The sequence below is a fragment of the Patella vulgata genome, chromosome 6, assembly GCF_932274485.2.
Source record: "Patella vulgata chromosome 6, xgPatVulg1.2, whole genome shotgun sequence".
Classification (NCBI taxonomy): domain Eukaryota; kingdom Metazoa; phylum Mollusca; class Gastropoda; family Patellidae; genus Patella; species Patella vulgata.
In genome coordinates, this window is record NC_065884.2 from 14120917 (window position 1) to 14133728 (window position 12812).

The 12812-nt window shown below is 36.9% G+C and overlaps 1 protein-coding gene across 2 annotated transcripts in view; it reads right to left on the minus strand.

The window, feature by feature from the left end:
• Positions 1-3434: 3434 nt before the first annotated feature.
• LOC126823488 (potassium voltage-gated channel protein egl-36) overlaps positions 3435-12812 on the minus strand; it is a 41330-nt gene continuing 31952 nt past the window's right edge. For both annotated transcript variants that reach the window (XM_050552361.2, XM_050552362.2), the window contains exon 3: positions 3435-5044. In XM_050552361.2, the coding sequence (XP_050408318.1) occupies positions 4181-5044 (864 nt within the window). In that variant the 3' untranslated portion in view covers positions 3435-4180. The remainder of the gene's footprint in view (positions 5045-12812) is intronic.

A 12812-nucleotide genomic window follows, 5' to 3' on the forward strand; every position in this document is an offset into this window, starting at 1 on the left:
AGGTCTAGTGTTCGATCCTTGCATTCGCCAAGAAAGTCCATACAGATTTTCCGGAGTGGTTCCCCCTTACCAGTGATCCAGGACGGAGAACCTGACAGGGACAGCTGTTTAGTCTTTCGGATGGGACGAACAACCGTGGTCCCGTGTACATATTGGCGTGCATGTAAAAGATCCCTTGACAGTTGGAATTCGATATAAAAGTAGATCGTAGTGCCGCTGTCCGGGCAAAAGTTCCCTCATGGCACACTGTATGGGGTATGCCCGTCTTCATTAGCCCAGTTCGGAGCAGAACAGTAGGACGTTAAACCCCATTTCATTTCATTGCACGGAAAAGAACCCTTGGAATGCAATTATTGTCCGTATTAATTAGCCCGCTAGGAGTAGAAAAGTAGGACGTTAAACATAATTTGTATTTCATTCATTCAATTCACAAAATTGTTTGAATAATAAAAAGACTTCGCGTGGTAGCTAGGAGCATAAGACAATATAGCGTTTATGATCTATACATTTCAACGAAACTGATAGGTCACTGTCTGAATATGAATATTATGTATTAAGTCAGTTTTGCGTCTCTCTCTTGATCTTTTAATCAATTTTGAACATAATAAAGTTTGATAGATAACATTAAAATAATTGGATAACTCTATGTACTTGAAATGAAAGGGCAATATTCGCGAACCCAGGAGAAAATGTCCCGCTATAGCATAATGCATTACGTACACCAGTCCTCGTTAGCCTCGGTTGGTGCAGACAGGTAAGGCGTTAAATCATTTTTATTGATTCTACCTATCAAGAATATATTTAAACATGCATTATGCAAGAGCAAAATCTGCTGATTACAAGTCTTTCTTTAGGCCTGAAATGTTATCTAAATTATCAATTAGACATTAATTAACTTATCCAGACCATAATAAACTCTCGATGTCAAAGCTAGCCTTCGATGTTGACTGGATTAGATTCCTAAATGCCGCTAACGGCCATTGATTGAGACTATGCTGTTTATATTAATGATTTTAGTAATGATGACCGAGACTATGCAAAAATTTCACCCGCTTCTTTCTCGGCTCATAGTGGATCAATTTGACTGAACATTTCAGCAAATTACCTTAACACTATCTAGATTTTAACTATTATAGCGAGAACTGCCATCTCTTTTTCTTATCTCCCATAACGTATCTTTAAATAAGTTTTTTTTCTCAGTATTTATTGAATTAACCATATTTTTTTTAATTCCATTCTTCAAATTTGATGTCTGGGTTCCATTGTTCTTGAAATTCACACAGAATCAACTTTTCTTTACCTTTCTATATGAAGTGAATGACAAATATTTGAAAATAAAACTAAAAAAATATCGGCAACGGAATTAATGATCTAGAAATGTATTTTCTGTTTTATTTTATCAAATGAATCACGAATTTATTTATAAAAGAATGGATGAATAAAATATAATATAGGTCTTTAGCGGAATTCATTAGCTCAATCAGATAAGGCGATTGGTCGTGGAGTGTAATGGGTGAAATAGTTCAGTTAATCTAGGTCATATTATTGGTTCCTGGTCCACAGCCAAAAAAATCCATCATAGCATGTCACATTACAAGAAAGCGTGCATTATGCAAGAGATAAATCTGTATATAGCAGGTTTCTTTATGCCTTAAAGAGAGAGAAATGAGGTTTAACGTCCACTCGACATGATGATATTTCTCTTTGTGTGGTTCAATCAGTAGGACGTTGGCTTTCTAACCTTTAGGTCACTTGTTTGATCCCTGTGATGCCCCCCCCCCCCAACACACGTAAACTATCCCTTGGCAGTTCGAATTCGATATACCACATCAGGCTTGTATGGGATTGGGAAGGGAAAGGCTCACCGTAAGTTGAATAGTGACCAAGAAAGACGTCATCTGTGCTGGCGAGAAGACCCATACTTGTTTGTATGGTGGTCGTTCTGATGAGGATTTAGATGTTTTGCGTTACAGACGTTTTTGTGAAAGGGTGTTGCCAAGCAACACAAGCGTGTCCGTGCATATTCCCCCCACCACACACACACACACGCACACCCACACCCGCACACACACAAGCAGCTGCCTGCTATCATAGCGCTCGTGTATATTACCAAGTGGATGGGTAAATTAGATAACTGGGATTCAGAAGAGTGAGGTGGCTTCTAGTAGGGAATCGTCTTGAGCCCCGAACAACTGATTTACCACCAGCATAATAGGATCTCCCGAGAGTCATCAGATATAACTGTAAAGCAGATTGCGATACGCGACGATGCACCCGCAGGAAAAATCGCCTGGACTGTTCGGTTGCATGTGGAGAATGCATGCAGGAGGTGAGCTACACAAACTCATTCTTGCATGGCCTCTAATGACGATACGCACGAGGATCTTGAATATGTAGGCCAGTGATTCTCAACCAGTGTGCCGCGGCACACAACAGTTGTGCCGCGATATCTTCCTATGTGTGCCGCAAAATTTTGAACGGCACACTAACAAAATGTGAAAACCCATGTGATCCCAATTAGGTATTCACTGGTGTCTACTAATAAGTTCATAGCTGTGTTTTAGTATGTCGTCTATGACTTGCCATGTTTTTATTTTGCAAAATTCAAATATTTTTCATATATATTTAGCCAGGTGTGCCGCTATTTTTTCAAGGTGTGCCGTTGGCAAAAAGAGTTGAGTACCACTGATGTAAACTGAGACACCTGCCGACCGCTTTTGAAGCTAAATTTTCATGTCTTAATTATTCACTGCTATTTAACTACTATATAATATTTTCTGTTATTTAAAAGAACTGTAATGTACATGGGGGCAACAATCATGAACGTGTCATACAAATGAACAGTGAGGAATTGTAATGAGTTTAGAAATGGTATCTAACTGTATAATAGGCGGCCATCGTGAAAATGACAGCCATTTGGGATTTTAACTTGGTGAAAATATCTATAAATATTATTAGTGTAAAATTTTCTGAAGGTCTTCATTAATTTGTAGTGCTTAATTTGAGCAATTATGCCCAAGATATAAAGTATACAGAGTAAAACTGACTGCAAATATGACGAAAGGCGGCCATCTTGGATTTATGCCATTTAAAAATTTCCCCTCGCATATATTTATCTACATTTTTAAGATGCTCTCCATGATAGTCTGATGAACTATTTGCAATAAACTGACTGGACTAATAGCACACTGAATGACGTATGTTCATCTTCATTAGCCTAGTCGGAGCAGAACAGTGGGACCCCATTTCATTTCAAGTAGTGAAGGAGGGTGAGTGCAAGACATAGACATAAGCAGTGACAAAGGGGTGGCTGTGATTCGTAGAGCGCGAGATAGAATGGATAGCAGTACTTCTTATGTGGCGCTTGGTCACCGTTACATTAATCGCGTCAATCGACCCATCTATTACACACGGTATAATTATTTCTAAGAGAATACAACTTTTACGTGACTTTATTTTGATTTTAATCGTATAATTACAGTGCATTATATAGTAATTACAAATAATTATTTTTCTAAAATATAGTAACTTTAATCTGAGTTCAAGTGACTCTGTCTTCAACGACAAGCCATAGAAAGCTACGAATATTCGCAAATAAATAATAAGGCGTTCATATTTTGCAGAGTCGTCTATCACAATTCTTTTTTTTTCTTCTCGTATAATTAGTGATTTTGTCAAATTTTTCTCAGTGCTGCAAAAGTTAGATGAACATGTATGGCATACGAGAGTTAGGCTGTCTGTGTAGAATTGGTTTCGATTGAGAACAGACATGAAGATGTTGACTGACATTTCAATTCCACCAATAAGTATACTTCGGGAATTTTGGGTAGTACTTTTTCTGCTTCCATTTAATAAATTTAAAATGTTAATTTAGTCATTGTGTGTGTATGAAAGTTGTAAAAGGGGGTCAGTACCGCATTACAACACAGAATACTAATATGGCAGCCGTTCAGTGCAGAGATCTATTCTCAACTCAGATAGTTCTCTGTGGATACTATTTTGGTCCTGTAATGCAAACCCAAACAATATATAAGTCTAACAAATATCTTTGGAAGGCTAATGGTGCTTAATGCTAGTTCAAGGGAAAAGTTAAAGATCCAGACATCATTACCATTATTTGGTTGTTTTAGAAATACAAGCTGTTCAATTTAATCTTTATAAGTACACGGTACTCATAGGTTCAGTAGCTAGTAAGATTAGTCTGCTGCGTGTTGATTCCTCGCGATGATGCATACTTTATTTTTGACCTCTTCTTTTCCCCCATAATCCTCTGAAACTGTTTGTTGTGATTGTGGTACTGGTTGAAATTGGCAGCGATTATCGCTATAGGCATCGATATGATCAATAGACCACATAAGCTACACACGGTGCCCACAATCTTCCCGGGAGCACTAACAGGATATATATCACCGTATCCCACCGTCGTCATGGTAACAACAGCCCACCATATTGCTTGCGGAATGGACGAAAATGCCGAGTTTTCCAGTTCACAATAATAGGTGGTTGAGCCCAAAATAGTGGATAGGATAAGAAAGGAGATGACCAGCAACACAAGTTCGTCTTTACTCTGTACAATGGCGAGCCACATGACCTTCAACCCTGTGTATTTTTCTTTCAATCGGAAGAAACGGAACAAGCGAAGAATATAACAACATCTTAACCCAAACGAAACGTACGCGATCGTCATCGTCTCTGTGTTACCAGTCAAAAAGTAATACAGTTCTATAGTCACTGCCATCCAGCCCACGCAAACTGTTATGATATCAACGACGTTCAGAAACGACATCACAAATTTCAGAGGTGCGGGACAACAAAACCACCTGAGAGCTATCTCAATCGTGAAAACCATTAAACAAATGACTTCAGTGATCATTAAAGCTGGGTGAAGTTGGGTAGATATGAATTCCCGGACTTTGGGATTCGTCACGTTGAAATCAGTATGGTACTTGTCTGTGTCTTTTGGTAATCTAAAAGATGTAATAGTTTCCAGACAGAATATACCTGCTGATAGAAACACCAATACCAGAAATATCCAATTCCATATCTGAAAATATAAAAAGACATATATATACTCAATCTGAGTACATATTAGCGCGAATTGAACCATGTCAAATGTAAATATCTAAAGATTAATGTAAATGGCGCATCATTACTTTAAGTACAAACTTTATTGACAACGAGAAAGCACTAAATAAGCTCTGATCAATCTTTAGATATATTAAATCCCACAGGGTTCTGTAACGACTGATTGCACAATGAAATGTAAATATTGCTTCCACAATGCGTAAATATGAAATGAAATGAAATGAAATGAGACCTAACGTCTTACTTTTGTCCACAGACTGGATTAATTATTTAGTACGAAAATAAAGTGTGTGCAACTCCACATGCTACTTATAATTGTCTACATCAAGCTTGTGCATGACAAGGATTAGGGTCGCCTGTCTAACCTCGTGGGTTTTCCCTGTGTCCCCCGGTTTCCTCTCGATGATCAAGATTCCTACGCGCAAGCTAATAATTTAAATACAATTGTGCTAGTTCGTGTTGAGTGGATGTTAATCCCAGTTTCTTTCTCTTACAATTTAACAAACGGGATTGAAGATACGTGTCAACAATTTGTAATATACAGGTTCAAAACGCAGTAAAAATAACATTAAGCTATGACTAAGTATAATGTCTAAAGTCTGTTACGTCCATGTCCGCAAGCGAGATTATCAAATAACTGGTCTGATTCCAATTTCTAACTCAGGGGCAAATAAATCGTCTTAAACCGATTCTTTTTCAGTAGATATAATAATACCAAGGTGGGTTTAAATAATTGGGAACAAAGTTCACTACTCTAGATTCCGTTAACCAGTGGCAATACTCACTAAATTTCGAAAGGTAGACAATTGAGTCTACGATGACTATTTAAAAAATATCCACGTGACCCTCTTAAAGTCATAATTTAGTTTATTGCAGTCTGGTTGGGTAAATGCTTTCGAATTTATAAATGAACAGCGCGGTTCTATTGATAACACAACAGACCCATCCTACCTACAGACGTGTAGCTACTATTTAGTTTTCGAACGGTAGTTACGTATGTTCACACAACAATATTTAACTGATCGTTATCAATCATACCAACGTCGTGTGTATTATGGTGGCTGTTGTGTTATATTATGTTCAATCGCTAAATGCCATTCAACGATTAACATTATTGCTTTCACTGTGGAAGAGCTAATTGCAAAATTCTGTCCTAATGCCCCCAAAATTACAACTTAAGTTTACTTTTTAAGACATCTAGATAAAAGATATAATTGGCACAACATTGTTCGGGTAATTGTCGTTTTTCTTATAATAATGTAAACCAAAGTGCACGTAGCCTATTATGTGAATCCAAAGTATTAAATAGGGCAATATCAGAATCCCAAGGCTGCCGATAATATGCAAACATTATAAACGCAAGGTAATGTGTATATAATAGATATAATGGCATTATAAAATTGAATGGTGTTCCTGTTATTTTTTATAAGGAATTCAATAACATAATGGGGTTCCCGTTCTCTTTAATAAGGAATTCAATAACATAGTGGTGTTCCTGATCTCTTTAATAAGGAATTCAATAACATAGTGGTGTTCATTGTTCTCTTGAAATTCAAATGAAATCGATGTTCCATATAGAGAATACTGTGTTGAACAATATTTTCCTTAGATCACGGATATTTAATTTTAGACTTCATCTCATCTATTAATCATAAACTTTGTTGATATTTAGGAAAAAAACGGAACTGCTGTCTTTAATTTCGTATCATGACATTAGATTTTCTTTATGCAGTATGATTTAAGGCGGGTGTACGTTGCGTTCTCAGTTTGGAATTATCACAAAACCTTACTGTTCAAATTTAATGAAAATAAAAAATAGAGTAGTAAAACATCAAAGATGGGCCTTTCATTATTGATAGACACGTGTACATGCAACAGTGAAAGGCTCTTATATAGGGTTAGCGTTTGAAAAAAAGTGATTTTAGCTATTTTTCTGTGTAAGTTGATTTTCAAAGCTAATTTTACAAGAAACCGACAAAGATATGGCTTTTAATAATGTTTGTTCAAACAATACCCATTGATACATTTCACATGTGATAAGTAACAACTTCTAACATAGTGTATTCTACAGTGTATCAAAATTTTAATTTCGTTTGCACAATATCAATTTTTGGCACTTAGGCACTCCATACACAGTTGACGGTACTTGTTCTGTAAAATGTGATGATAAATTCTTAATCTATATAACATTCTCTTACAAACCCCACAATTTCAAGAATTTAAACTGACTAGAAGGAATAAAATCAAATCACAAAAATCGAGTTATATAAGAGTAGTTTCAAAACTTACGAAAGGGTACCCCGATTCAAATGGTCACATTCCAGTCAATATTATAGCGAGAGAGAGAGAGAGAGAGAGAGAGAGAGAAATGGGGTTTAACGTCCACTCGACACAAACTAGGTCATTTCGGGACTAACATATGGTTTAATTTTATTTCACTAATTCGCTTGCGCATAGGGGTCTTTAGCAGTGGGAGGAAACCGGAGGACCCGGAGAAAACCCACGAGGTTGGACCGGCGACCCCACTCCTTGTCACGTACAACCGAGGATTCGAAACCACGCCAGTCGACTCAATGACAGACTTTATGATACAGCGCGCGCACGCTAACCATTCAGCCATCCAACCCCCCAATATTATAGCCTGAGTCATATAACTTTGCAGTTTTTCATAAGACTGTATTACATATAATTTTTTCAAAATTTTCTGAGGGGTAACTTTTCAACTTTCTGAGAATTTGGTCCACTTGACATGGGATGACCCAGTTGGAATAAGAGTGGGTCGTAGTATCGCAGTCCTGGTAAAATATCCCCATAGCTCACTATATGGCGTATACCCGTGTTATTTACATCAGACGGTGTAGAATCTCTCTCTCTCTCTCTCTCTCTCTCCAAATTTTGTTTATTTATAGAGTCGTGGTAACGCCTGTCCTGGCGATCGGTCACCTCCTAATTGAAAAATGGTCGACAGACTGGATCAAGACTATATATTATATCATAATATTATGGGCCTTTAAAATTGAAATGTGCAGTCTTTCGGTTAAATGAACATTACTTATGTTCAATTACCAAAAGGCGTTTTCTTGTGATCAGAAATAAATATTTATACAATTTCTGGAATTAATATTAATTAATTTATCTTTCGCAATCTTCGACCTTCAAAACTCGATATAATTAATTAGCTTTCATTTTGTCAATTATATACCAGAATAAACTTTTAATTCAAATAAACTTCCCGACATTATGTCGATCGTCTGGCTTGCTATTATTAGGAAGAAATGTTATATTCGCTATTACAGTAGAGAGAGAGAGAGAGAGAGAGAGAGAAAATTGGGTTTAACGTCCACTCGACACAAACTAGGTCATTTCGGGACTAACATATGGTTTAATTTTATTTCAATAATTCGCTTGCGCGTAGGGGTCTTTAGCAGTGGGAGGAAACCGGAGGACCCGGAGAAAACCCACGAGGTTGGACATGCGACCCTACTCCTTGTCACGTACAACCGGGGATTCGAAACCACGCCAGTTGACTCAATGAAAGGCCATATGATACAGCGCGCACGCGCTAACCATTCGGTCATCCCCCCTCCCCCCCCCCCCCTATTACAGTAATTTTTTGAGCCATGATGATACGGTATTTAAGGCGCTGACTCACTTACCAGGTTCCAGGATTTTATCAGCGTGGTGTATAGTATAGTCTCGTGTATACGTCACAGTGTACGTAAAAGAACCCTTTGATAAAGAGTAGGTGGCAACGCCATTGTCCAGGCAAAATCATATTCCTGAAGCAATGGCCCGAGAAATCCCTCTCTAGCCATTGCTATACCCAGACGGTAATCTTGGATTTTTGACGAATTATGTCTATTTTTATCGTCCAATCAAGTCTCTCCTGGGTATTGCAGTAGAAACTGGATTCAGCTGCCACCCTCAAGGAAAGTTTCATGGCTGGCCGTTTAACGGAGGTGACAACTTTAAACAATCTCAGAGGTTGTTTATCAAGTAAAATTTTACGGTTGGGTGCATCGTGAGCCAACATAGATATTCGCATCGGTAAATTTGGACGTCGCTGAAACTATCCGTATTTCTACCCAGTTTGTTGAAACACAATACATAACACTGTTTAATAGTCCTCTTTGATCTGGGCGCATTCCCAAAACTTCGGACAGTTGATTAAATGTATTAAAAGATGATGAAGGTATTGTTCGTATGCTGTGTGGTCCCCTTTCTTCGATTCTACACCAAAAAGCTGTGTCCATTTATTGATGGGACTTTTTTTAAAATCCGATTGAATCCCAGCCGGGAGATTGTCTGGCGTTGGTATTTTGTTTGTGTTTTCGTAATTAAATGTTAATAATCAATCTGAGTACATATTAGCGCGAATTGAACCATGTCAAATGTAAATATCTAAAGATTAATGTAAATGGCGCATCATTACTTTAAGTACAAACTTTATTGACAACGAGAAAGCACTAAATAAGCTCTGATCAATCTTTAGATATATTAAATCCCACAGGGACCTGTAACGACTGATTGCACAATGAAATGTAAATATTGCTTCCACAATGCGTAAATATGAAATGAAATGAAATGAGACCTAACGTCTTACTTTTGTCCACAGACTGGATTAATTATTTAGTACGAAAATAAAGTGTGTGCAACTCCACATGCTACTTATAATTGTCTACATCAAGCTTGTGCATGACAAGGATTAGGGTCGCCTGTCTAACCTCGTGGGTTTTCCCTGTGTCCCCCGGTTTCCTCTCGATGATCAAGATTCCTACGCGCAAGCTAATAATTTAAATACAATTGTGCTAGTTCGTGTTGAGTGGATGTTAATCCCAGTTTCTTTCTCTTACAATTTAACAAACGGGATTGAAGATACGTGTCAACAATTTGTAATATACAGGTTCAAAACGCAGTAAAAATAACATTAAGCTATGACTAAGTATAATGTCTAAAGTCTGTTACGTCCATGTCCGCAAGCGAGATTATCAAATAACTGGTCTGATTCCAATTTCTAACTCAGGGGCAAATAACTCGTCTTAAACCGATTCTTTTTCAGTAGATATAATAATACCAAGGTGGGTTTAAATAATTGGGAACAAAGTTCACTACTCTAGATTCCGTTAACCAGTGGCAATACTCACTAAATTTCGAAAGGTAGACAATTGAGTCTACGATGACTATTTAAAAAATATCTACGTGACCCTCTTAAAGTCATAATTTAGTTTATTGCAGTCTGGTTGGGTAAATGCTTTCGAATTTATAAATGAACAGCGCGGTTCTATTGATAACACAACAGACCCATCCTACCTACAGACGTGTAGCTACTATTTAGTTTTCGAACGTTAGTTACGTATGTTCACACAACAATATTTAACTGATCGTTATCAATCATACCAACGTCGTGTGTATTATGGTGGCTGTTGTGTTATATTATGTTCAATCGCTAAATGCCATTCAACGATTAACATTATTGCTTTCACTGTGGAAGTGCTAATTGCAAAATTATGTCCTAATGCCCCCAAAATAACAACTTAAGTTTACTTTTTAAGACATCTAGATAAAAGATATAATTGGCACAACATTGTTCGGGTAATTGTCGTTTTTCTTATAATAATGTAAACCAAAGTGCACGCAGCCTATTATGTGAATCCAAAGTATTAAATAGGGCAATATCAGAATCCCAAGGCTGCCGATAATATGCAAACATTATAAACGCAAGGTAATGTGTATATAATAGATATAATGGCATTATAAAATTGAATGGTGTTCCTGTTATTTTTTATAAGGAATTCAATAACATAATGGGTTTCCCGTTCTCTTTAATAAGGAATTCAATAACATAGTGGTGTTCCTGATCTCTTTAATAAGGAATTCAATAACATAGTGGTGTTCATTGTTCTCTTGAAATTCAAATGAAATCGATGTTCCATATAGAGAATACTGTGTTGAACAATATTTTCCTTAGATCACGGATATTTAATTTTAGACTTCATCTCATCTATTAATCATAAACTTTGTTGATATTTAGGAAAAAAACGGAACTGCTGTCTTTAATTTCGTATCATGACATTAGATTTTCTTTATGCAGTATGATTTTACGCGGGTGTACGTTGCGTTCTCAGTTTGGAATTATCACAAAACCTTACTGTTCAAATTTAATGAAAATAAAAAATAGAGTAGTAAAACATCAAAGATGGGCCTTTCATTATTGATAGACACGTGTACATGCAACAGTGAAAGGCTCTTATATAGGGTTAGCGTTTGAAAAAAAGTGATTTTAGCTATTTTTCTGTGTAAGTCGATTTTCAAAGCTAATTTTACAAGAAACCGACAAAGATATGGCTTTTAATAATGTTTGTTCAAACAATACCCATTGATACATTTCACATGTGATAAGTAACAACTTCTAACATAGTGTATTCTACAGTGTATCAAAATATTAATTTCGTTTGCACGAGTATCAATTTTTGGCACTTAGGCACTCCATACACAGTTGACGGTACTTGTTCTGTAAAATGTGATGATAAATTCTTAATCTATATAACATTCTCTTACAAACCCCACAATTTCAAGAATTTAAACTGACTAGAAGGAATAAAATCAAATCACAAAAATCGAGTTATATAAGAGTAGTTTCAAAACTTACGAAAGGGTACCGCGATTCAAATGGTCACATTCCAGTCAATATTATAGCGAGAGAGAGAGAGAGAGAGAGAGAGAGAGAGAGAGAGAGAAATGGGGTTTAACGTCCACTCGACACAAACTAGGTCATTTCGGGACTAACATATGGTTTAATTTTATTTCACTAATTCGCTTGCGCATAGGGGTCTTTAGCAGTGGGAGGAAACCGGAGGACCCGGAGAAAACCCACGAGGTTGGACCGGCGACCCCACTCCTTGTCACGTACAACCGAGGATTCGAAACCACGCCAGTCGACTCAATGACAGACTTTATGATACAGCGCGCGCGCGCACGCTAACCATTCAGCCATCCAACCCCCCAATATTATAGCCCGAGTCATATAACTTTGCAGTTTTTCATAAGACTGTATTACATATAATTTTTTCAAAATTTTCTGAGGGGTAACTTTTCAACTTTCTGAGAATTTGGTCCACTTGACATGGGATGACCCAGTTGGAATAAGAGTGGGTCGTAGTATCGCTGTCCTGGTAAAATATCCCCATAGCTCACTATATGGCGTATACCCGTGTTATTTAGATCAGACGGTGTAGAATCTCTCTCTCTCTCCAAAATTTGTTTATTTATAGAGTCGTGGTTACGCCTGTCCTGGCGATCGGTCACCTCCTAATTGAAAAATGGTCGACAGACTGGATCAAGACTATATATTATATCATAATATTAGGGGCCTTTAAAATTGAAATGTGCAGTTTTTCGGGTAAATAAACATTACTTATGTTCAATTACCAAAAGGCGTTTTCTTGTGATCAGAAATAAATATTTATACAATTTCTGGAATTAATATTAATTAATTTATCTTTCGCAATCTTCTACCTTCAAAACTCGATATAATTATTTAGCTTTCATTTTGTCAAATATATACCAGAATAAACTTTTAATGCAAATAAACTTCCCGACATTATGTCGATCGTCTGGCTTGCTATTATTAGGAAGAAATGTTATATTCGCTATTACAGTAGAGAGAGAGAGAGAAAATTGGGTTTAACGTCCACTCGACACAAACTAGGTCATTTCGGGACTAACAT